The 26,858-nt window shown below is 41.7% G+C and overlaps 1 protein-coding gene across 1 annotated transcript in view; it reads left to right on the top strand.

Moving 5' to 3' along the window:
* Nucleotides 1-26,858, top strand: part of RpL13A (ribosomal protein L13A) — a 67,763-nt gene that overhangs the window by 12,474 nt on the left and 28,431 nt on the right. Inside the window, exons 2-3 of the mRNA XM_071665814.1 lie at nt 1,653-1,747; nt 12,203-12,348. Of these exons, the coding sequence (XP_071521915.1) occupies nt 1,653-1,747; nt 12,203-12,348 (241 nt within the window). The remainder of the gene's footprint in view (nt 1-1,652; nt 1,748-12,202; nt 12,349-26,858) is intronic.

Genomic DNA, 26,858 nt, shown 5'->3' on the forward strand with positions numbered 1-26,858 from the left:
GATAATACAGCACTGGTGGCTGATTCATGAGAAACTACAGAAGTTGGTGACTGAGTTTGGAAAAGTGTGACAGGAGAAAGTTGAAAGTAAATGAATAAGAGCAAGGTTGTTAGGTTCAGAGGGTTGAGGAACAAGTTAATTGATGTAAGTTTGAATGGAGAAAACTGGAGGAAGTGAAGTGTGTTAGATGTCTGGGAGTGGACTTATCAGTGAATGGAACCATAGAGCAGAAGTGAGTTACAGGTTGGGGAGGAGGTGAAGGTTCTGTGAGCGATGAAGAATGTGTGGAAAGAGAAAACGTTATCTTGGAGAGCAAAAATTGGTGTGTTTGAGGAATAGTAGTTCCAACAATAGTGTGTGGTTGCGAGGCATAGGGTTTTACGGAGGAGGGTGGATGTGTTGGAAAGGAAATGTTTGAGGACAATATGTGGTGTGAGGTGGTTTGATCGAGTAAGTAATGAAAGTGTAAGAGAGATGTTTGGTTATGATACGAGTGTAGTTGAGAGGGCAGAAGAGGGTGTATTGAAATGGTTTGGTCACACGGAGAGAATGAGTGCGGAAAGATTGACAAAGAGGATGTATGTGTCAGAGGTGGAGGAACAAGAAGTGGGAGACCAAATTGGAGGTGGAAGGATGGAGTGAAAAAGATTTTGAGTGATCGGGGCCTGAACATGCAGGAGGGTGAAAGGCGTGTAAGAATAGAGGGAATTGGATCGTTGTGGTCCACTGGGGTTGACGTGCTGTCAATGGATTGAATCAGGGCATATGGAGCGTCTGGGGTAAAGCATGGAAAGTTTTGTGGGGCTGGATGTGGAAAGGGAGCTGTGGTTTCGATGCGCTACACATGACAGCTAGAGACTGAGTGTGAACGAATGTGGCCTTTGTTTTTTCCTAGCGCTACCTTGCGTGCTTGGGGAGAGGTTGGTACTGATTTTTATGTGTGTTGGGTTGGCAACGGGAGTGGATGAAGGCAGCAAGTATGAATATGTACATGTGTATATGTTTGTGTGTCTGTATGTATATGTATGTATACATTGAAATGTATAGGTATGTATACGTGCATGTGTGGTCGTTTACATATGTACATGAGTATTTGGGTGGGTTGGGCCATTCTCTCGTCTGTTTCCTTTCGCTACCTCATTTACGTAGGAGACAGTGACTGAGTATAATACATGATAAATATGGAAATTGAGATTCATGACATTTATATGGTTTCCTTTAGTCAGTTTTATTTTTTCTTTGTTTATGCAATTTATAGTATTAATTTTTTTATGATTGCAGTATGTAGTAATAACCAGTTTTAAGCTAAATTTTTATTTTTCAATTTTTTTAATCTTAGCATATCATAGTAGTGCAAGTGGACACCTGTTAGAAATGTGTTAAATCTACTTCATCGTATAATTTTAGTGACATTCATGATGTCTTGAAGCAGGGTAAAGTCCTACCATTACATCCATCCTGTTGTAGAGCTAAGTATGTAGTTTATGACATGAAAAGAAATGCTTGACATTCTTATGCTTTTACCGATTTGTAAAAGAAGCATTATCTCTTGATCTTTCAAGTTGCACCTGTTATAGAGTTTGGTAAGATTTTTTCTGTACGTGAAGGCAGTATGTGGTATGAGCTAAGTATTTTTTTATTTTTGTTTTCAGCCAATCCTGATAGATGCTAGTGGGCACCTGTTGGGTCGCTTGGCTGCTGTTGTTGCCAAGAACACACTAGCAGGACAGCGTGTTGTTGTTTTAAGGTAAACATTTATTTTTGATTTTCTTGACTTATCATGCTTGCCACTTTTGTAGATATATAGCACTGAAAGGTAACCAAGGCATTGTGTATTTCAGAGGAGTAGGAAAATCTTCCTTAGTATGCACAATGCATGTTCTGTATGGAAGAGATATAGACCTAGGTTTGTGGTGCACTTTTGTGATTTTGTTTGAATAAATCCATGTTTTTACTTGGACTCCATGGAAGATGAAGACTGTAAAGCAAGATTTCACATTTACATTATTAAAGAAATATGGTTCAGACATGTAGTGTCACATAATCTTGTAGTTTCGACAAATTAGAGATGGCGTTAATGTACATTTTTAACCTTAGATATTTAGATAGAATTTTTTATGTGGCAAATATTATTCCCTGGGGATAGGGGAGAAAGAATACTTCCCACGTATTCCCTGCGTGTCGTAGAAGGCGACTAAAAGGGAAGGGAGCGGGGGGCTGGAAATCCTCCCCTCTCGTTTTTTTTTTTCCAAAAGAAGGAACAGAGATGAGGGCCAGGTGAGGATATTCCCTCAAAGGCCCAGTCCTCTGTTCTTAACGCTACCTCGCTATCGCGGGAAATGGCGAATAGTATGAAAAAAAAAATATATTTTGAGATTCTTCTTGCCAACTAATGTTTTATAAATGAATTCCACACAGCCGTCATTCATGTTTGCCAGCTCACCTGCTTTTAAACAAATTTCTCATGCCTCCAAAGTGAGTGAAGCAGTTTAATTAAATCTCTCTTGAATATTTTTTTCACATTTGATCAGTTTCATGTATTAGCGAGGTAGTGCCAAGAACAGAATAAGAAAGGCGTCTTCCACTTGCATCCTTTCTCTAGTTATTGTGTAATGCAACAAAACCATGGCTTCCTATCCACAACCAGGCCCCACAAACCTTTGCATGGTATACCCTGAATGTTTCTTATGCCATGTATATATTAGAATGAAATATTAAAGGTTATCATGTTATATGTGGTTATTAAAGGTGCTTGGGAGTTTTGATGCTGGCAAAAACTTGTACCTGTACCAAAGCTCAGTGCCACCTCAAGCCCACGTCAAATTTTCTGATAAGGTCTCGTTAGGTATCTAATTGCCAAAAATAGTAAATGGAAATTCTGATAAGTAGTTCTTTGGTATAGTTGTTGCATATTCACTGGTATCCTTCATTTTAGCACTTTTTGCTTACCCTGCACATAGTTCCTGGCCCAATCTTATTGAAGTCATTTATGCTGTGTTTGTTTAGGAATTAACCTCTCAGCTCTTCCAACATCCTTTATGGGGCTCATTGACTTCCAGATATTTATATATGCATTGAATTTCGTGTCAGTATCTTAAGGCCTTGTTTTTTTTTTTTTTTTTATACTTTGTCGCTGTCTCCCGCGTTTGCGAGGTAGCGCAAGGAAACAGACGAAAGAAATGGCCCAACCCCCCCCATACATATGCATATACACACGTCCACACACGCAAATACACATACCTACACAGCTTTCCATGGTTTACCCCAGACGCTTCACATGCCTTGATTCAATCCACTGACAGCACGTCAACCCCGGTATACCAGATCGCTCCAATTCACTCTATTCCTTGCCCTCCTTTCACCCTCCTGCATGTTCAGGCCCCGATCACACAAAATCTTTTTCACTCCATCTTTCCACCTCCAATTTGGTCTCCCTCTTCTCCTTGCTCCCTCCACCTCCGACACATATATCCTCTTGGTCAATCTTTCCTCTCATCCTCTCCATGTGCCCAAACCTCTTCAAAACGCCCTCTTCTGCTCTCTCAACCACGCTCTTTTTATTTCCACACATCTCTCTTACCCTTACGTTACTCACTCGATCAAACCACCTCACACCACACATTGTCCTCAAACATCTCATTTCCAGCACATCCATCCTCCTGAGCACAACTCTATCCATAGCCCACGCCTCGCAACCATACAACATTGTTGGAACCACTATTCCTTCAAACATTTAAGGCCTTGTGTACAGTGAAAATTGTTTGTATGAGCTGGTAAATTGATATTGAATGTAAGATTATGTTCATAGGCAATGAAAAAGATCATTTTGCTCTAGTGCTCTCACCAGGTCAGTCTCCCCAAAACCAGTATGTTACCATTGTAATAGTTAAATGAAAAAAGCTATTTCTTTGATGAAATGTAAAGAACAAATATATAGAAATAGAACAACCAGGGAACATTTATTAGACTGAAACTTACAAAGGAGAAATTCAAAAACTACGTTGGGAGCAAATGGTGAAATATTTATCGAATCATCTGTTACATTTCAGTTAATTTCAAGTGCTGACACCTGCTCATCTTTCACTATGTTCGTATTGTGTCTCACCAGTTCGCTCCCAGCACTTTTTTTTTATTGATACCTGGGTAAGTTTATACAACTAATTTCTTGGTTATTTTATCATGTTAAATGTTTTTGGCTTAAAAAAGTTTTTCATTTTGCTGTTTGATGTATTTGTTTGGGAGACTGTTTGGCAAGTGCACTAGGAGGCAATTTTCTTCGTTGATTGGCCATAAATCTTATGTTTCAAAGATGGTTTATCATCTCATTTGAATGTATGTTCTGTATTTTGGATGGTATACACTGCAATATGCTGGTATGTTTTTGCTAGTAATAAGTGTTTGTCCACTAATCTTTTACCACATCCATAGAATATTGTATCATTATGCTCCAACCATGCATTTTTTTTTATTTTTAACTCTGGTAGGTTAAGGACTATATCATGTGTTTCTCTTTAAACTATTCTTAAATGATGTGTTTTCAATTTACTCCAGTGTTTCAGTCTGGAAGAACAATCTTGGGAGAGCAATTAGGTGAAATAATATTATCCTTGGGGATAGGGGAGAAAGAATATTTCCCACACATTCCTCACGTGCCGTAGTAGGCGACTAAAGGGGACGGGAGCGGGGGGCTAGAAACCCTCCCTTCCTTGTGTTTTAACTTTCTAAAAGGGGAAACAGAAGGAGTCATGCAGGGAGTGCTCATCCTCTTCGAAGGCTCAGATTGGGGTGTCTAAATGGGTGTGGATGTAACCAAGATGAGGAAAAAGGAGAGATAGGTAGTATGTTTGAGGAAAGGAACCTGGATGTTTTGGCTCTGAGTGAAACGAAGCTCAAGGGTAAAGGGGAAGGGTGGTTTGGGAATGTCTTGGGAGTAAAGTCAGAGGTTAGTGAGAGGACAAGAGCAAGGGAAGGAGTAGCACTACTCCTGAAACAGGAGTCGTGGGATTATATGATAGAGTGTAAGAAAGTAAACTCTAGATTGATATGGGTAAAACTTAAAGTTGATGGAGCGAGATGGGTGATTATTGGTGCATATGCACCTGGGCATGAGAAGAAAGATCAGGAGAGGCAAGTGTGTTGGGAGCAGCTGAACGAGTGTGTTAGTGGTTTTGATGCACGAGACCAGGTTATAGTGATGGGTGATTTGAATGCAAAGGTGAGTAATGTGGCAGTTGAGGGAATAATTGGTATACATTGGGTGTTCAGTGTTGTAAATGGAAATGGTGAAGAGCTTGTAGACTTATGTGCTGAGAAAGGACTGGTGATTGGGAATACCTGGTTTAAAAGAGAGATATACATAAGTGTACGTATGTAAGTAGGAGAGATGGCCAGAGAGCGTTATTAGATTGTGTCAATTGAGAGGCGCTCAAAAGAGAGACTTTTTGATGTTAATGTGCTGAGAGATGCAACTGGAGAGATGTCTGATCATTATCTCGTTGGGGCGAAGGTGAAGATTTGTAGAGGTTTTCAGAAAAGAAGAGAGAATGTTTAGGTGAAGAGAGTGGTGAGAGTAAGTGAGCTTGGGAAGGAGACTTGTGTGAGGAAGTATCAGGAGAGACTGAATACAGAATGGAAAAAGGTGAGAACAAAGGAGGTAAGGGGAGTGGGGAAGGAATGGGATGTATTTAGGGAAGCAGTGATGGCTTGCGCAAAAGATGCTTGTGGCACGAGAAGCGTTGGAGGTGGGCAGATTAGAAACGGTAGTGAGTGGTGGGATGAAGAAGTAAGATTATTAGTGAAAGAGAAGAGAGAGGCATTTGGACGATTTTTTGCAGGGAAATAATGCAAATGAGTGGGAGATGTATAAAAGAAAGAGACAGGAGGTCAAGAGAAAGGTGCAAGAGGTGAAAAAGAGGGCAAATGAGAGTTGGGGTGAGAGAGTATCATTAAGTTTTAGAGAGAATAAAAAGATAGTTTTGGAAAGAGGTAAATAAAGTGCGTAAGACAAGGGAACAGATGGGAACTTCAGTGAAGGGGACTAATGGGGAGGTGATAACAAGTAGTGGTGATGTGAGAAGGAGATGGAGTGAGTATTTTGAAGGTTTGTTGAATGTGTTTGATGATAGAGTGGCAGATATAGGGTGTTTTGGTCAAGGTGGTGTGCAAAGTGAGAGGGTTTAAATGCTGTCACTGGATTGAACCAGGGTTGGGGAAAGATCAATGGGGGCTGTAGTTTTGTTTTATTACACATGACAGCTAGAAAATGGTTGAATAAATGAGGGCATTCTTTGTGTATTTCTGACACTGGAAATGGCGATCAAGTAGGAAAGAAAAAAATATGTATTCATCTGTTTGATATTTCCCACATCAGTGAGGTAGTGTTAGGAACAGACAAAAAAATGACCTCATTTGCTCACATCCACTCTCTAGCTGTCATATATGATACACTGGAAACAAAGCTTTCTAATCACAATCATTATTAATTTGCTCTGTCCCTTGCACCCTCTTTCACTGCATCCTTCTACCTCCTTTTCCTTGATACCTGCACCTCTGACATGGATACCCTCCTAGTCATCCTTTTCTCGTTCATGTCTATAAGTCTATCCCATTTTAGCACATCCCCTCTTTATCTCTTACCTCCACGCTTTTTTTTTCCCGTCATTCCTTATTTGATCAACTCTCCTTACACCACATATATTTAATTTCCAACACACTTTTCCAGTCCTTTACATTTTTGTCTTAAGGCCCATGCCTTGCACCCAAATAGCACTGATTGGAAAACTACAAGATTGTCAAATATAACAATCTTTGCCCATAAAGACTGTGACTTCTCTTTCCTTCCAATTCTCGATGCACTTATACCTTTTCCTCTCAGTTGCTCTTTGGCTTACTTCAGCTCTATGGTTCCATTTGCTGCCATAGTCACTTCCAGGTATCAAAAGTGCTCCACTAACTGCAGGTTCTTGCCATTCAAACTCAAACTCCAAATATCCTCTATTTTCACTGCTAAGCATAATAACCTGGCTTTTTTATTCATATATACTCGACTTTCTCCTTTCACACTCAGACTTGGGAACTGACTCGCCCCAAGGCCCCTTCCAACCTCAGCAGTCTGTAGACCTGCTGCTTTCTCCAAGAACCCTGCATTCACCTTCAGAACTCCATCCGTAAAGAGATTAAACAGCCATGTTGATAATCGCACACCTGTCATTGACCCACCTTAACCTGGAACTACTTTTCTTCTCTCTTGCCTCACACACATTCATTCATTCTTAGTGAAAACTCTTCAGTGGTACTAATAGCTTTTCTCCCCTTACCATATATTTGTAACACCTTTAACAAAGCATTTTTCTCACTCCTAGCTTATGCTTTCTCCAGTTCCATAAATGCCACATACAGATCTTTCTGCTTCTCTCACTTTTGCACACGTTCTTCTAAGCAAACAGCTGATCCACACTTATGCTACCATTCCTGGAATCACATTATTCCTTCCCAATCTGATGTTCTGTGCTTCCAACCGTCCTCTCATTTCAATTACCCAGTACTCTCAACAAACTAATAGCTCAGTAATTAACACTCGCCTTTGTCCCTCATGCCTTTACACAGTGGCACTATGCATGCATTTCACTGTTCCAAAGGCACTTAACCATGATCCATACTTACACTGATAATTTGAGCTAACCAGTCAGCAACACAGTAACCCTCTTCCTTTAGAAATTCAACTGCAGTACACAAACTTGAGCCACTTTTCCACATTTAATCTTAATCAAGGTGTTCACTGCCTTTCCTTATTTTCAATAAAAAACTTGCCGTGGCACTTTGCTACCCTGTCATCAAACACTCATTAGTCCTTGAAAGTTCTCACTGCTATCGTCTTTTCTAAAGCACTGCTTATCACTTTCCCATTGCTCCTTTCACGAATGTTACCATTTGCCCTTATTTTTTGTCTCACAGTTTTAACCCCCTTCCAAAACATCAAATTCTCCCTGAAGTTTGTTGATGCTTGTCTCCAGTTCTTGTTTGTCTCCTGTAGCTTTAGTGTAATGCATTGAAACCATAGCCTCCTATGCATAACCAGGCCCCACAGACTTTTTGTAGTTTCCCCTGGCTGCTTTATTTAGCCTGGTTCAGTCCACTGACTGCACACTTTTTTTTTTAGCATTAGAGGCTCCAGTCATGAACAAAAGTCCATGTCAAGGCAGGGCCTTAATTGAGATATAATAGAGGATTTTTAAAAGGAAAAAGAGGAGACAAGGGAAAGTACAAATTTTGAGGGAAGTGGAAAACCTGCTTTTTGAATTTTTTTTTTTTTTTTTTTTTTTTTTTTTATACTTTGTCGCTGTCTCCCGCGTTTGCGAGGTAGCGCAGGGAAACAGACGAAAGAAATGGCCCAACCCCCCCCATACACATGTACATACACACGTCCACACATGCAAATATACATACCTACACAGCTTTCCATGGTTTACCCCAGACGCTTCACATGCCCTGATTCAATCCACCGACAGCACGTCAACCCCTGTATACCACATCGCTCCAATTCACTCTATTCCTTGCCCTCCTTTCACCCTCCTGCATGTTCAGGCCCCGATCACACAAAATCTTTTTCACTCCATCTTTCCACCTCCAATTTGGTCTCCCCCTTCTCCTCGTTCCCTCCACCTCCGACACATATATCCTCTTGGTCAATCTTTCCTCACTCATTCTCTCCATGTGCCCAAACCACTTCAAAACACCCTCTTCTGCTCTCCCAACCACGCTCTTTTTATTTCCACACATCTCTCTTACCCTTACGTTACTTACTCGATCAAACCACCTCACACCACACATTGTCCTCAAACATCTCATTTCCAGCACATCCATCCTCCTGCGCACAACTCTATCCATAGCCCACGCCTCGCAACCATACAACATTGTTGGAACCACTATTCCTTCAAACATACCCATTTTTGCTTTCCGAGATAATGTTCTCGACTTCCACACATTTTTCAAGGCTCCCAAAATTTTCGCCCCCTCCCCCACCCTATGATCCACTTCCGCTTCCATGGTTCCATCCGCTGACAGATCCACTCCCAGATATCTAAAACACTTCACTTCCTCCAGTTTTTCTCCATTCAAACTCACCTCCCAATTGACTTGACCCTCACCCCTACTGTACCTAATAACCTTGCTCTTATTCACATTTACTCTTAACTTTCTTCTTCCACACACTTTACCAAACTCAGTCACCAGCTTCTGCAGTTTCTCACATGAATCAGCCACCAGCGCTGTATCATCAGCGAACAACAACTGACTCACTTCCCAAGCTCTCTCATCCCCAACAGACTTCATACTTGCCCCTCTTTCCAGGACTCTTGCATTTACCTCCCTAACAACCCCATCCATAAACAAATTAAACAACCATGGAGACATCACACACCCCTGCCGCAAACCTACATTCACTGAGAACCAATCACTTTCCTCTCTTCCTACACGTACACATGCCTTACATCCTCGATAAAAACTTTTCACTGCTTCTAACAACTTGCCTCCCACACCATATATTCTTAATACCTTCCACAGAGCATCTCTATCAACTCTATCATATGCCTTCTCCAGATCCATAAATGCTACATACAAATCCATTTGCTTTTCTAAGTATTTCTCACATACATTCTTCAAAGCAAACACCTGATCCACACATCCTCTACCACTTCTGAAACCGCACTGCTCTTCCCCAATCTGATGCTCTGTACATGCCTTCACCCTCTCAATCAATACCCTCCCATATAATTTACCAGGAATACTCAACAAACTTATACCTCTGTAATTTGAGCACTCACTCTTATCCCCTTTGCCTTTGTACAATGGCACTATGCACGCATTCCGCCAATCCTCAGGCACCTCACCATGAGTCATACATACATTAAATAACCTTACCAACCAGTCAACAATACAGTCACCCCCTTTTTTAATAAATTCCACTGCAATACCATCCAAACCTGCTGCCTTGCCGGCTTTCATCTTCCGCAAAGCTTTTACTACCTCTTCTCTGTTTACCAAATCATTTTCCCTAACCCTCTCACTTTGCATACCACCTCGACCAAAACACCCTATATCTGCCACTCTGTCATCAGACACATTCAACAAACCTTCAAAATACTCATTCCATCTCCTCACATCACCGCTACTTGTTATCACCTCCCCATTTACGCCCTTCACTGAAGTTCCCATTTGCTCCCTAGTCTTACGCACCCTATTTACCTCCTTCCAGAACATCTTTTTATTCTCCCTAAAATTTACTGATAGTCTCTCACCCCAACTCTCATTTGCTCTTTTTTTCACCTCTTGCACCTTTCTCTTGACCTCCTGTCTCTTTCTTTTATACTTCTCCCACTCAATTGCATTTTTTCCCTGCAAAAATCGTCCAAATGCCTCTCTCTTCTCTTTCACTAATACTCTTACTTCTTCATCCCACCACTCACTACCCTTTCTAAACAGCCCACCTCCCACTCTTCTCATGCCACAAGCATCTTTTGCGCAATCCATCACTGATTCCCTAAATACATCCCATTCCTCCCCCACTCCCCTTACTCCCATTGTTCTCACCTTTTTCCATTCTGTACACAGTCTCTCCTGGTACTTCCCCACACAGGTCTCCTTCCCAAGCTCACTTACTCTCACCACCTTCTTCACCCCAACATTCACTCCTCTTTTCTGAAAACCCATACTAATCTTCACCTTAGCCTCCACAAGATAATGATCAGACACCCCTCCAGTTGCACCTCTCAGCACATTAACATCCAAAAGTCTCTCTTTCGCACGCCTGTCAATTAACACGTAATCCAATAACGCTCTCTGGCCATCTCTCCTACTTACATAAGTATACTTATGTATATCTCGCTTTTTAAACCAGGTATTCCCAATCATCAGTCCTTTTTCAGCACATAAATCTACAAGCTCTTCACCATTTCCATTTACAACACTGAACACCCCATGCATACCAATTATTCCCTCAACTGCCACATTACTCACCTTTGCATTCAAATCACCCATCACTATAACCCGGTCTCGTGCATCAAAACCGCTAACACACTCATTCAGCTGCTCCCAAAACACTTGCCTCTCATGATCTTTCTTCTCATGCCCAGGTGCATATGCACCAATAATCACCCACCTCTCTCCATCAGCTTTCAATTTTACCCATATTAATCGAGAATTTACTTTCTTACATTCTATCACATACTCCCACAACTCCTGTTTCAGGAGTATTGCTACTCCTTCCCTTGCTCTTGTCCTCTCACTAACCCCTGACTTCACTCCCCAGACATTTCCAAACCACTCTTCCCCTTTACCCTTGAGCTTCGTTTCACTCAGAGCCAAAACATCCAGGTTCCTTTCCTCAAACATACTACCTATCTCTCCTTTTTTCACATCTTGGTTACATCCACACACATTTAGGCACCCCACTCTGAGCCTTCGAGGAGGATGAGCACTCCCCGCGTGACTCCTTCTTCTGTTTCCCATTTTAGAAAGTTAATACAAGGAGGGGAGGATTTCCGGCCCCCCGCTTTTTGAAATGTGCCAGGTAATAGTGATTGGGAGACGTGTGAAGATAGAGTTCCAAAGCTTCTAGGTGTGGGGAGAGAGTTTTCAAAATGCCCCATCCTTGAGTTGCCAATGACCCCACTATAATCATGTGATGCAGTGGCTTGCCAAGTATTGCATGGTCTTACAAGTGGTTAGGTTAGCCAGCTCTTGGGTGCAGAAACCAAAGTGATATTTACAGAAGAGGTAAAGTGAACCAACATTGTGGCATATGGCAAGTGGGTCATTATGAAGTTAGCTTGGGAGAGTTTGTAAGTTGCGAATGCTTTTGATACTGTCAAGTAAGGATGCAAAGGTAGAACCACCCCATATGTGAGAGCAGTACTCCATACATGGCTCAAATCCAATGTGTCCTGTTCATGCCTTCGCCCTCCTTATTTTCAGGCCCTGAGCACTGAAAACCAAACTCATTCTATCCTTCTATCTCCAATTCTGTCTACCCCTTCTCTTTTGCCCCAAAGTAACTATTAAGGGAATTTGAGGAGTCTTTCTGTTCATATGTATTTTGTGGTTTTGCCTAGTCTGTCTTTATGGTCAACTATTGATATAGTAGAAGATGCTCTGTAATTGTCATGAAAAAATGTGCTGTGTTTGTTGATCGCACTTGTTTCCACAGATGTGAAAAGATTAACATGTCTGGCTCTTTCTACTGCAACAAGTTGAAGTACCTTTCCTTTCTGCGTAAGAGATGTAATGTGAATCCCAAACGTGGCCCCTTCCATCATCGTGCACCTTCCAAAATTTTCCAGAGGACTGTGAGGGGTCAGTGCATAATTCCTTAAGCTTGATTTTGTGATTTTTAGGATCCATATATCTATGTCTCTGATGCCCATTCACTCTGGGAACTGTCATTAAGGGAGTGGCTATGACAAAAATCTTATCTCTGCCCTTAAATACCTCCCTTGCATACTTCATTCCACACATTCTTAATTTTCCTCCCTCCGTGAACCTTCAACTCTACTTCCTTATATCACAGGTGGTCTTCCTCTTATGCTAATCCCTCTAATTGTACTATCTTGTAATCTCTCCTTGTAAACTCCCCACCTTGCATTCTTTCCAGATGCTCAAACTCAAATTATTATATTTCACCCAATGTACCAATGCACTGGCATTCACTGCTATACCAGATGTCCCGTACATCCCCCCCATGACTTTCTTTCCATCTACTCATACCACGTGTACCCCTGTCAAGTAAATCGTGTCCATTGCCTAGATTCGTAACTCATCCCATATCCTTGTTTTGGCTGCAAAGGTAAAAGTTGGGAAGACTGCTGTCCCTTAATCCTTTCTTCACTTCCATGTTTACACCTTTCTAAAACCCTTCTTTATTTTAGTAAAGCACCCATTGACTCTTCTACCCTTTGCTGCTCTCTCATTTATCTTACCTTCCACATCACTAATTTACCCATGATAGTTCCCAAAAACTTAGTCATATTTTCCTAACTTTCCTCCCTCATCTCTGAAATATAGTTTAATAAACTTTTTCTCTTGCTCGATATAGCTTTGAAGAATTTTTAGTTTGTTTCCTTTTATACACCATTACTGTACATTTATTAGCATTTATCTTCATATGCTTAGGCTGATATATGTAATAAAACACTTGCAACCTTATGCATCTCTTCACTTGACAAACAACAAATATCATCTGAAAATGTTCTCATCACCAGACTCCATCTTTACACCCCTTTTCTCTAGTTTTGCTTTTATATCTTAGAGCATACCATCCATATATGTTTTAAAAAGCTCAACTCTCCATCCACACTTGCACATACATTTGTTCCTCTTTAGAAGGCTTTCACACCATCCAACAGTTGTCACCTTACCCCATATATCCTTAATACATTCCATAGAAAATTTGACTCGACTGTCTTGCACTTTTTCAAGATCCATTCTTACAATTTGTTAGTTTTATACAGTCATTGCAAAAATCTGATCTGCACATTCCATGCCTTTTGTAAGGCCTCTTGCTCCTCTCTGATTATCCCTGGGGATAGGGGAGAAAGAATACTTCCCACGCATTCCTCACGTGTCGTAGAAGGCGACCAAAGGGGATGAGAGCGGGAGGCAGGAAACCCTCCCCTCCTTGTATTTTAACTTTCTAAAAGGGGAAACAGAAGAAGGAGTCATGCGGGGAGTACTCATCCTCCTTGAAGGCTCAGATTGGGGTGTCTAAATTTGTATGGATGTACCCAAGATGAGAAAAAAGGAGAGATAGATAGTATGTTTGAGGAAAGGAACCTGGATGTTTTGGCTCTGAGTGAAACGAAGCTCAAGGGTAAAGGGGAAGGGTGGTTTGGGAATGTCTTGGGAGTAAAGTCAAGAGTTAGTGAGAGGACAAGAGCAAGGGAAGGAGTAGCACAACTCCTGAAACAGGAGTGGTGGGAGTATGTGATAGAGTGTAAGAAGATAAACTCTATATTGATATGGGTAAAACTGAAAGTTGATGGAGAGAGAGGGGTGATTATCAGTGTATATGCACCTGGGCATGAGAAGAAAGAACATGAGAAGCAAGTGTTTTTGGAGCTGCTGAGTGAGTGTGTTAGTAGTTTTGGTGCATGAGACCAGGTTATAGTGATGGGTGATTTGAATGCAAAGGTGATTAATGTAGCAGTTGAGGGAATAATTGGTGTACATAGGGTGTTTAGTGTTGTAAATGGAAATGGTGAAGAGCTTGTAGATTTATGTACTGAAAAAGCACTGGTGATTGGGAATACCTGGTTTAAAAAGAGAGATATACATAAGTGTACGTATGTAAGTAGGAGAGTTGGCCAGAAAGCGCTATTAGATTACGTGTTAATTGATAGGCGTGCGAAAGAGAGACTTTTGGATGTTAATGTGCTGAGAGATGCAACTGGAGGGATGTCTGATTATTATCTTGTGGAGGCGAAGGTGAAGATTTGTAGAGTTTTTCAGAAAAGAAGAGAGAATGTTTAGGTGAAGAGCGTGGTGAGAGTAAGTGAGCTTAGGAAGGAGACTTGTGTGAGGAAGTACCAGGAGAGAGTGAGTACAGAATGGAAAAAGGTGGGAACAAAGGTAAGGGGAGTGGGGGAGGAATGGGATGTATTTAGGGAAGCAGTGATGGCTTGCACAAAAGATGCTTGTGGCATGAGAAGTGTGGGAGGTGGGCAGATTAGAAAGGGTAGTGAGTGGTGGGATGAAGTAAGATTATTAGTGAAAGAGAAGAGAGAGGCATTTGGACGATTTTTGCAGGGAAATGATGCAAATGAGTGGGAGATGTATAAAAGAAAGAGGCAGGAGGTCAAGAGAAAGGAGCAAGAGGTGAAAAAGAGGGCAAATGAGAGTTGTGTCATTAAATTATAGGGAGAATAAAAAGATGTCTTGGAAGGAGGTAAATAAAGTGCATAAGACAAGGGAACAAATGGGAACTTCAGTGAAGGGTGCTAATGAGGAGGTGATAAAAAGTAGTGGTGATGTGAGAAGGAGATGGAGTGAGTATTTTGAAGGTTTGTTGAATGTGTTTGATGATAAGAGTGGCAGATATAGGGTGTTTTGGTCGAGGTGGTGTGCAAAGTGAGAGGGTTAGGGAAAATGATTTGGTAAACAGAGAAGAGGTAGTAAAAGCTTTGCAGAAGATGAAAGCCGGCAAGGCAGTGGGTTTGGATGGTATTGCAGTGGAATTTATTTCAAAAGGGGGTGATTGTATTGTTGACTGGTTGGTAAGGTTATTTAATGTATGTATGACTCATGGTGAGGTGCCTGAGGATTGGAGGAATGTTAGTATAGTGCCATTGTACAGAGGCAAAGGGGATAAAAGTGAGTGCTCAAATTACAGAGTTATGTTTGTTGAGTATTTCCAGGTAAATGATATGGGAGGGTATTGATTGAGAGGGTGAAGGCATGTACAGAGCATCAGATTGGGGAAGAGCAGTGTGGTTTCAGAAGTGGTAGAGGATGTGTGGATCAGGTGTTTGCTTTGAAGAATGTATGTGTGTGTGTATATATATCTACATGTTGAGATGTATAGGTATGTATATTTGCGTGTGTGGACGTGTATGTATGTACATGTGTATGTGGCTGGGTTAGGCCATTCTTTTGTCTGTTTCCTTGCGCTACCTCACTAACACGGGAGACAGCGACAAAGCAAAATAAATAAAGAAATAACATTCCATAGAAAATTTGACTTGACTGTCTTAAACTTTTTCCAGATCCATTCTTACAATTTTTTTTTTTTTTTTTTTTTTTTATACTTTGTCGCTGTCTCCCGCGTTTGCGAGGTAGCGCGAGGAAACAGACGAAAGAAATGGCCCAACCCCCATACACACGTACATACACACGTCCACACACGCAAATATACATACCTACACAGCTTTCCATGGTTTACCCCAGACGCTTCACATGCCTTGATTCAATCCACTGACAGCACGTCAACCCCTGTATACCACATCGCTCCAATTCACTCTATTCCTTGCCCTCCTTTCACCCTCCTGCATGTTCAGGCCCCGATCACACAAAATCTTTTTCACTCCATCTTTCCACCTCCAATTTGGTCTCCCTCTTCTCCTCGTTCCCTCCACCTCCGACACATATATCCTCTTGGTCAATCTTTCCTCACTCATTCTCTCCATGTGCCCAAACCATTTCAAAACACCCTCTTCTGCTCTCTCAACCACGCTCTTTTTATTTCCACACATCTCTCTTACCCTTACGTTACTTACTCGATCAAACCACCTCACACCACACATTGTCCTCAAACATCTCATTTCCAGCACATCCATCCTCCTGCGCACATCTCTATCCATAGCCCACGCCTCGCAACCATACAACATTGTTGGAACCACTATTCCTTCAAACATACCCATTTTTGCTTTCCGAGATAATGTTCTCGACTTCCACACATTTTTCAAGGCTCCCAAAATTTTCGCCCCCTCCCCCACCCTATGATCCACTTCCGCTTCCATGGTTCCATCCGCTGACAGATCCACTCCCAGATATCTAAAACACTTCACTTCCTCCAGTTTTTCTCCATTCAAACTCACCTCCCAATTGACTTGACCCTCAACCCTACTGTACCTAATAACCTTGCTCTTATTCACATTTACTCTTAACTTTCTTCTTCCACACACTTTACCAAACTCAGTCACCAGCTTCTGCAGTTTCTCACATGAATCAGCCACCAGCGCTGTATCATCAGCGAACAACAACTGACTCACTTCCCAAGCTCTCTCATCCCCAACAGACTTCATACTTGCCCCTCTTTCCAGGACTCTTGCATTTACCTCCCTAACAACCCCATCCATAAACAAATTAAACAACCATGGAGACATCACACACCCCTGCCGCAAACCTACATTCACTGAGAACCAATCACTTTCCTCTCTTCCTACACGTACACATGCCTTACATCCTCGATAAAAACTTTTCACTGCTTCTAACAACTTGCCTCCCACACCATATATTCTTAATACCTTCCACAGAGCATCTCTATCAACTCTATCATATGCCTTCTCCAGATCCATAAATGCTACATACAAATCCATTTGCTTTTCTAAGTATTTCTCACATACATTCTTCAAAGCAAACACCTGATCCACACATCCTCTACCACTTCTGAAACCGCACTGCTCTTCCCCAATCTGATGCTCTGTACATGCCTTCACCCTCTCAATCAATACCCTCCCATATAGTTTACCAGGAATACTCAACAAACTTATACCTCTGTAATTTGAGCACTCACTCTTATCCCCTTTGCCTTTGTACAATGGCACTATGCACGCATTCCGCCAATCCTCAGGCACCTCACCATGAGTCATACATACATTAAATAACCTTACCGTCAACAATACAGTCACCCCTTTTTTAATAAATTCCACTGCAATACCATCCAAACCTGCTGCCTTGCCGGCTTTCATCTTCCGCAAAGCTTTTACTACCTCTTCTCTGTTTACCAAATCATTTTCCCTAACCCTCTCACTTTGCACACCACCTCGACCAAAACACCCTATATCTGCCACTCTGTCATCAGACACATTCAACAAACCTTCAAAATACTCATTCCATCTCCTTCTCACATCACCACTACTTGTTATCACCTCCCCATTTACGCCCTTCACTGAAGTTCCCATTTGCTCCCTTGTCTTACGCACCCTATTTACCTCCTTCCAGAACATCTTTTTATTCTCCCTAAAATTTACTGATAGTCTCTCACCCCAACTCTCATTTGCCCTTTTTTTCACCTCTTGCACCTTTCTCTTGACCTCCTGTCTCTTTCTTTTATACTTCTCCCACTCAATTGCATTTTTTCCCTGCAAAAATCGTCCAAATGCCTCTCTCTTCTCTTTCACTAATACTCTTACTTCTTCATCCCACCACTCACTACCCTTTCTAAACAGCCCACCTCCCACTCTTCTCATGCCACAAGCATCTTTTGCGCAATCCATCACTGATTCCCTAAATACATCCCATTCCTCCCCCACTCCCCTTACTTCCATTGTTCTCACCTTTTTCCATTCTGTACACAGTCATTGCAAAAATCTGATCTGCACATCCCATGCCTGTTGTAAGACCTCTTGCTCCTCACTGATTCTGCAGTTGTCACTTTCATCACTTTCAGTCAACACACTTGCATACACATTTCCATTTAAACATAAGAATATTCCCCATTAGTTGCTGACTACATTCTTGGTAGCTTTTCCTTTCGAATAAAAGAATAATAACCTCCTCCCATATTTCAGGCACAATCTTTAGAGAGCTTCCATGCTAAATTACCTATCATATGCATCCACTTTATTACAGTTTCCCCTCCATATTTCTACATTTCATCCTAACCACTCCAGGTGCCTTTCCTACCTTCTCCATTGTTGCCCCTTTTTACCTCTTCTTGCTGTATGCAATTGCATTTGTATCTTTTTTCTTCAGTCCTCTGTACCCATGCAGCCACATTTTTCCTCATATACTAGTTCAAAATTATTCTTCTTTCTTCCTTTTAAATCTTCCTCTCGATTCAGCAACTCTCCTTCCTTCCTTCACACGCTTTCATTTCCACTCCTGCTTCCATCTGTTTCCTCTTTCACCTCAGTTGAGTACAATTTCTTATTTTCCTTAGACTTTTCACTCTACTTTCATCCAAAATCTTTATCTATCTGGTTTGGGAATGTCTTGAGTAAAGTCAGGGATTGGTGAGAGGATAAGAGCAAAGGGAGGAGTAGCACTTCTCCTGAAGCAGGAGTTTTGGGAATATGTGATTTTTAGAGTGGTGTGGGTAAAACTGAAAAAGGATGGAGAGAGATTGGTGATTATTGGTGCCTGTGCACTTGGTCATGAGAAAATAGATCATGAGAGGCAAGTGTTTTGGGAGCAGCTGAGTGAGTGTGTTAGCCACTTGGATGCATGTGACTGGGTTAGACTGATGGGTGATTTGAATGTGAATGTGAGTAATGTGGCAGATGAGTGTATAATTGGTGTATATGGGGTGTTCAGTGTTGAAAATGGAAATGGTGAAGAGCTTGTGTATTTGTTTATGAAAAAGGAGTGGTAATTTGGAATACCTGGTTTAAAAAGATATACATAAGTATACATATGTGAGTATGAGAGATGGTCAAAGGGCATAATTGAATTGTGTTAATTGATAGATGTGTAAAAGAGAGACTTTTGGATGTAAATGTTCTGAGAGGGGCATCCACAAGGATGTCTGCTCACTATCTTGTGGAGGCTAAGGTGAAGATTTGTAGAGGTTTTTAGAAAAGAAGAGAGAATGTTGGGGAGAAGAGAGTGGTGAGAGTAAGTGAGCTTGGAAAGGAGACTTGTGTGGGAAGTATCAGGAGAGATTTAGTGTAGAGTGGCAAACGGTGAAGGCAAATAATGCTAGTGAAGTGTTGAAGGAATGGGATGTATTTAGGAAAGCAGTGATAGCTTGCACAAAAGATGCATGTGGCAGGAGAAGGGTGCAAGGTGGGCAGATTAGAAAGGGTAGTGAGTGGTGGTATCAAGTAGTAACGTTGTTAGTGAAAGAGAAGAGAGAGGTGCTTGGACAGTTTTTGCAGGGAGGCAGTGCAAACGACTGGGAGATGTATTAAAGAAAGTGGCAGGATGTCAAGAGAAAGTTGCAAGAGTTGAAAAAGGGGGCAAATGAGAGTTGGGATGAGAGAGTATCATTAAATTTTAGGAAGCAAATGTTGTTTTGGAAGGGGGCAAATAGGGAGGTAATAACAAGTAATGGTGATGTGAGAAGGAGATAGAGTGAGTATTTTGAAGGTTTGTTTAATGTGTTTGATGGATAAGAGTGGCAGATATAGGGTATTTTGGTCGATTGGTGTGCGAAGTGAGAGGGTTAGGGAGAACTGTTTGGTGAACAGAGAAGCTGTAGTGAAAGCATTGTGGAAGATGAAAGCCAGCAAGGCGGCGAGTTTGGATGGTATTGCAGTGGAATTTATTAAAGAAGGGGGTGATGGAGTTGTTGACTGGTTGGTAAGGATATTAAATGTATTTGTGGTTCATGGTGAAGTGCCAGAGGATTGGCAGAATGTATGCATAGTGTCATTGTACAAAGGCAAAGGAGATTAAGGTGAATGTTCAAATTAGAGGTATAAGTTTGTTGAGTATTCCTGGGAAATTATATTGGAAGGTATTGATTGAGAGGGTGAAGGCATGTACAGAGCATCAGATTGGGGAAGAGCAGTGTGGTTTCAGAAGTGGTAGAGAATGTGTGGATCAGTTGATTGCTTTGAAGAATGTAAGTGAGAAACAGAAAAAACCAATGGATTCGTTTGTAGCATTTATGGATCTGGAGAAGGCATATGATAGGGTTGTTAGAGATGCTTAGGAAGACAAATGGATTTGTTTGTAGCATTTATGGATCTGGAGAAGGCATATAATAGTGTTAGAGATGTTTTGTCAAAGGTTTTAAGAGTATATGGTGTGGGAGGCAAGTTGCTAGAGGATGTAAGGCATGTGTACGAATAGGAAGAGAGGAAAGTGATTGGTTCTCAGTGAATGTTGGTTTGCGGCAAGGGTGTGTGATGTCTCCATGGTTCCTTGATTTATTCATAGATGGGATGGTTCGGGAAGCGAATGCAAGAGTTTTGGAGAGGGGCAAGTATGCAGTCTGTTGTGGATGAGAGGGCTTAAGAAGTGAGTCAGTTGTTGTTCACTGATGATACAGTACTGTGGCTGATTCTGGTGAGAAACTGCATAAGTTAGTGACTGAGTTTGGTAAAGTGTGTGAAAGAAGAAAGTTGAAAGTAAATGTGAATTAGAGCAAGTTTATTAGGCTCAGTAGGTTTGAGCGGCAAGTTAATTGGGATGTAAGTTTTCTTAACAAGTAGTGGTGAAGTGAGGAGATGGAGTGAGTACTTTAAAGGTTTGTTGAATATGTGTGATGGTAGATATTGGGTGTTTTGGTCGAGGTGGTGTGCAAAGTGAGAGTGTCAGGGAGAATGGTTTCGTAAACAGAGAAGAGTTAGTGAAAGCTTTGTGGAAGATGAAAGCCGGCAAGGTGGTGGGTTTGGATGGTATTGCAGTGGAATTTTTTTTAAAAAAGGGGTTGACTGTGTTATTGACTGGTTGGTAAGGATATTCAGGGTAAGTATGGTTCAAGGTGAAGTGCCTGAGGATTGGCGGAATGCATGCATAATGCCATTGTATAAAGGCAAAGGGGATAAAGGTGAGTGCTCAAATTACATAGGTATAAGTTTGTTGAGTATTCCTGGGACATTATATGGGAGGATATTGATTGAGAGGGTAAAGGCATGTACAGAGCATCAGATTGGGGAAGAGCTGTGTGATTTCAGAAGTGGTAGAGGATGTGTGGATCAGGTGTTTGCTTTGAAGAATGTATGTGATACATACTTAGAAAAACAAATGGATTTGTATGTAGCATTTATGGATCTGGAGAAGGCATATGATAAGAGTTGATAGAGATTCTCTGTGGAAGGTATTGAGAGTATATGTTGTGGTAGTAAGTTGCTAGAAGCAGTGATAAGTTTTTATCGAGGATGTAAATCATGTGTACGAGTAAGAAGAGAGGAGAGTGATTGGTTCCCAGTGAATGTCAGTTTGCGGCAGGGGTGCATGATGTCTCCATGGTTGTTTAATTTGTTTATGGATGGGGTTGTTAAGGAGGTGAATGCAAGACTTTGGAGAGAGAGGCAATTATGCAATCTGTTGTGGATGAGAGAGGGCTTGGAAAGTGAGTCGGTTGTATGCTGATGATACAGTATATGTTGTGGTAGTAAGTTGCTAGAAGCAGTGATAAGTTTTTATCGAGGATGTAAATCATGTGTACGAGTAAGAAGAGAGGAGAGTGATTGGTTCCCAGTGAATGTCAGTTTGCGGCAGGGGTGCATGATGTCTCCATGGTTGTTTAATTTGTTTATGGATGGGGTTGTTAAGGAGGTGAATGCAAGACTTTGGAGAGAGAGGCAATTATGCAATCTGTTGTGGATGAGAGAGGGCTTGGAAAGTGAGTCGGTTGTATGCTGATGATACAGCGCTGGTGGCTGATTCATGTGAGAAACTGCAGAAGCTGGTGACTGAGTTTGGTAAAGTGTGTGAAAGAAGAAAGTTGAGAGTAAATGTGAATAAGAGCAAGTTGATACGGTACAGTAGGGTTGAGGGACAAGTGAATTCACTTCGGGAGTTAAATTTGAATGGAGAAAAACTGGAAGAAGTGAAGTGCTTACATATCTTTGAGTGGATTTGGCAGTGGATGGAACCATGGAAGCAGAAGTGAGTCACAGGGTGACGGAGGGGGCGAAAGTTCTGGGAGCCTTGAAGAATGTGTGGAAGGCAAGAACATTATCTCGTAAAGCAAAAATGGGTATGTTTAAAGAAATAGTGGTTTCAACAATGTTATATGGTTTTAAGGCATGGGCTATAGATAAGGTTGTGCAGAAGAGGATGGATATGTTGGAAATGAGATATTTGAGGTGGTTTGATCAAGTAAGTAATGAAAGGGTAAGAGAGAGGTGTGGTAATTAAAAGAGTGTGGTTTATGGTAATTAAAAGAGTGTGGTTTATAGAGCAGAAGAGGGTGTATTGAAATGGTTTGGTGACATAAAGAGAATGAGTGAGGAAAGATAGACAAAGAGGATATATGTGTCGGGGTGGAGGGAATGTGGAGAAGTGGGAGACCAAATTGGAGATGGAAGGATGGAGTGATAAAGATTTTGAGCTATCGGGGCTTGGACTTGCAGGAGGGTGAAAGGAGTGCAAGGAATAAAGTGAATTGGAATGATGTATAGTGGGGTCGACGTAATGTCAGTGGATTGAACCAGGGCACGTGAAGCATCTGGGGTAAAGCATGGAAAGTTTTGTGGGGCCTCGATGTGGAAAGGTAGTTTTGGTTGCAGTGCATTTTACATGACAGCTAGAGGCTGAGTGTGAACAAATGTGGCCTTTGTTGTCTTTTCCTAGCACTACCTCGTGCGCGTTGGGGGAGGAGGGATGCCATTTAAATTTTGGCGGAGTGGCAATGGGAATGAATAAAGGCAGCACGTATGAATTATGTACGTATGTATATATTAGAAAGGATCACAATTTTGCGCGTGATCAAGGTATTCCTATGAGTCCACGGTGAAAATGAAACACGAAAAGTTTCATTTTCCCCGTGGACTCATAGGAATATCTTGATCACGCGCGAAATTGTGATCCATTCCAACATGGATTGATGATGGGAACTTTTCGTGTTTCATTTTCCCCGTGGACTCATAGGAATACGTATATATGTATATGTCTTTGTATGTATTATTTTTTTTCATACTATTCACCATTTCCCGCATTAGCAAGGTAGCGTTAAGAGCAGAGGACCGGGCCCCAGAGGGAACATCCCCACCTGGCCCCCCTCTCTGTTCCTTCCTTTGGAAAATTAAAAAGAAAAAGAAAAAAACAAAAAAAAAACAAGAGGGGAGGATTTCCAGCCACCTGCTCCCTCCCCTTTTAGTCGCCTTCTACGACACGCAGGGAATACGTGGGAAGTATTCTTCCTTATCCCCAGGGATGTATTATTTATTATATTTTTTATTTTGCTTTGTCACTGTCTCCTGTGTTAGCGAGGTAGCGCAAGGAAACAGACGAAAGAATGGCCCAACTCGCCCACATACACATGTATATACGTACACGTCCACACACACAAATATATGTACCTATACATCTCAACTTATATGTACACACAGACATATACATATATATACATGTACGTGATTCATACTGTCTGCGTTTATTCATTCCCATCGCCACCCCGCCACACATGAAATAACAACCCTCTCCCCCTGCATGTGCGCGAGGTAGTGCTGGGAAAAGACACAAAGGCCTCATTCACACTAAGTCTAGCTGTCATGTATAATGCACTGAAACCACAGCTCCCTTTCCACATCCAGGGCCCACAGAACTTTCCATGGTTTACCCCAGATGCTTCACACGCCCTGGTTCAATCCATTGACAGCATGTCGACCCCGGTATACCACATCGTTCCAATTCACTCTATTCCTTGCATGCCTTTCACCCTCCTGCATGTTCAGGCCCCGATCACTCAAAATCTTTTTCATTTCATCTTTCCACCCCCAATTTGGTCTCCCACTTCTCGTTACCTCCACCTCTGACACATATATCCTCTTTGTCAATCTTTCTTCACTCATTCTCTCCATCCGACCAAACCATTTCAAAACACCCTCTTTTGCTCTCTCAACCACACACTTATTATTACCACACATCTCTCTTATCCTATTATTACTTACTCGATCAAACCACCTCGCACCACATATTGTCCTCAAACATCTCATTTTCAGCACATCCACCCTCCTGCGTACAACTCTATCTATAGCCCATGCCTCGCAACCATATAACATTATTGGAACCACTATTCCTTCAAACATAGCCACTTTTGCTTTCTGAGATAATGTTCTCGCCTTTGACACATTTTTCAACGCTCCCAGAACTTTCGCTCCCTCCCGCACCCTATGATTCACTTCCGCTTCCATGGTTCCATCTGCTGCCAAATCGACTCCCAGATATCTAAAACACTTAACTTCCTCCAGTTTTTCTCCATTCAAACGTACCTCCCAGTTGACTTGCCCCTCAACCCTACTGAACCTAATAACCTTGCTCATATTCACATTTACTTTCAGCTTTCTTCTTTCACACACTTTATCAAACTCAGTCACCAGCTTCTGGAGTTTCTCACACGAATCAGCCCCCAGCGCTGTATCATCAGCGAACAACAACTGACTCGCTTCCCAACTTCTCTCATCCACAACAGACTGCATACTTGCCCCTCTCCAAACTCTTGCATTCACCTCCCTAACAACCCCATCCATAAACAAATTAAACAACCATGGAGACATCACACCTGTGCCGCAAACTAACATTCACTGAGAACTAATCACTTTCCTCTCTTCCTACACATACATATGCCTTACATCCTCAATAAAAACTTTTCACTGCTTCTAACAACTTGCCCCCCCCCCCCCATATATTCTTAATACTTTCCAAAGAGTATCTCTATCAACTCTATCATATGCCTTCTCCAGATCCATAAGTGCTACATACAGATCCATTTGCTTTTCTAAGTATTTCACACATACATTCTTCAAAGTAGACACCTGATCCACACATCATCTACCACTTCTGAAACCACACTTCTTCCCCAATCTGATGCTCTGTACATGCCTTCACCCTCTCAATCAATACCCTCCCATACAATTTCCCAGGAATAGTCAACAAACCTATACCTCTGTAATTTGAGCACTCACTTTTATCCCCTCTGCCTTTGTACAATGGCACTATGCAAGCATTCCGCCAATCCTCAGGCACCTCACCATGAGTCATACATACATTAAATAACCTTACCAAACAGTGAACAATACAGTCATCCCCTTTTTTTAATAAATTCCAATGCAATACCATCCAAACCCGCTGCCTTGCTGGCTTTCATCTTCTGCAAAGCTTTTTCTACCTCTTCTCTGTTTACCAAATCATTCTCTCTAGCCTTCTCACTTTGCACACCACCTCGACCAAAATACCCTATATCTGCCACTCTGTCATCAAACACATTCAACAAGCTTTCAAAATACTCACTCCATCTTCTCACATCCCCACTACTTTATCACCTCCCCATTAGTCCCCTTCACTGAAGTACCCATTTGTTCCCTTGTCTTTCACACTTTATTTACCTCCTTCCAAAACATCTTTTTATTCTCCCTAAAATTTAATGATACTCTTCCCCAACTCTCATTTGCCCTCTTTTTTCAGCTCTTGCACCTTTCTCTTGATCTCCTGCCTCATTCTTTTATACATCTCCCAGTCATTTGCATTATTTCCCTGCAAAAATCGTCCGAATGCCTCTCTCTTCTCTTTCACTAATAATCTTACTTCTTCATCCCACCACTCACTACCCTTTCTAATCTGCCCACCTCCCACGCTTCTCATGCCACAAGCATCTTTTACGCAAGCCATCACTGCTTCCCTAAATACATCCCATTCCTCCCCCACTCCCCTTACCTCCTTTGTTCTCACCTTTTTCCATTCTGTACTCATTCTCTCCTGGTACTTCCTCACACAAGTCTCCTTCCCAAGCTCACCTACTCTCACCACTCTCTTCACCCCAACATTCTCTCTTCTTTTCTGAAAACCTCTACAAATCTTCACCTTCGCCTCCACAAGGTAATGATCAGACATCCCTCCAGTTGCACCTCTCCGCACATTAACATCCAAAAGTGTCTCTTTCGTGCACCTATCAGTTAACACCTAATCTAATAATGCTCTCTGGCCATCTTTCCTACTCACATACGTATACTTATGTATATCTCTTATTTAGAACCAGGTATTCCCAATTACCTGTCCTTTTTCAGCACATAAATCTACAAGCTCTTCACCATTTGCATTTACAACACTGAACACCCCATGTACCCCAATTATTGCCTCAACTGCCACATTACTCACCTTTGCATTCAAATCACCCATCACTATAACCCGGTCTCCTGCATGAAAACTACTAACACACTCACTTAGCTGCTCCCAAAACACTTGCCTCATGATCTTTCTTCTCATGCCCAGGTGCATATGCACCAATAATCACCCATCTCTCTCCATCAACTTTCAGTTTTACCCATATCAATCTAGAGTTTACTTTCTTACACTCTATCACATACTCCCACCATTATTGTTTCAGGAGTAGTGCTTCTTCCCTTGCTCTTGTCCTCTCACTAACCCCTGACTTTACTCCCAAGACATTCCCAAACCACTCTTCCCCTTTACCCATGAGCTTCGTTTCACTCAGAGCCAAAACATCCAAGTTTCTTTCCTCAAACATACTACCTATC

The sequence above is a fragment of the Panulirus ornatus genome, chromosome 10 (genome assembly GCF_036320965.1).
Source record: "Panulirus ornatus isolate Po-2019 chromosome 10, ASM3632096v1, whole genome shotgun sequence".
Taxonomy (NCBI): domain Eukaryota; kingdom Metazoa; phylum Arthropoda; class Malacostraca; order Decapoda; family Palinuridae; genus Panulirus; species Panulirus ornatus.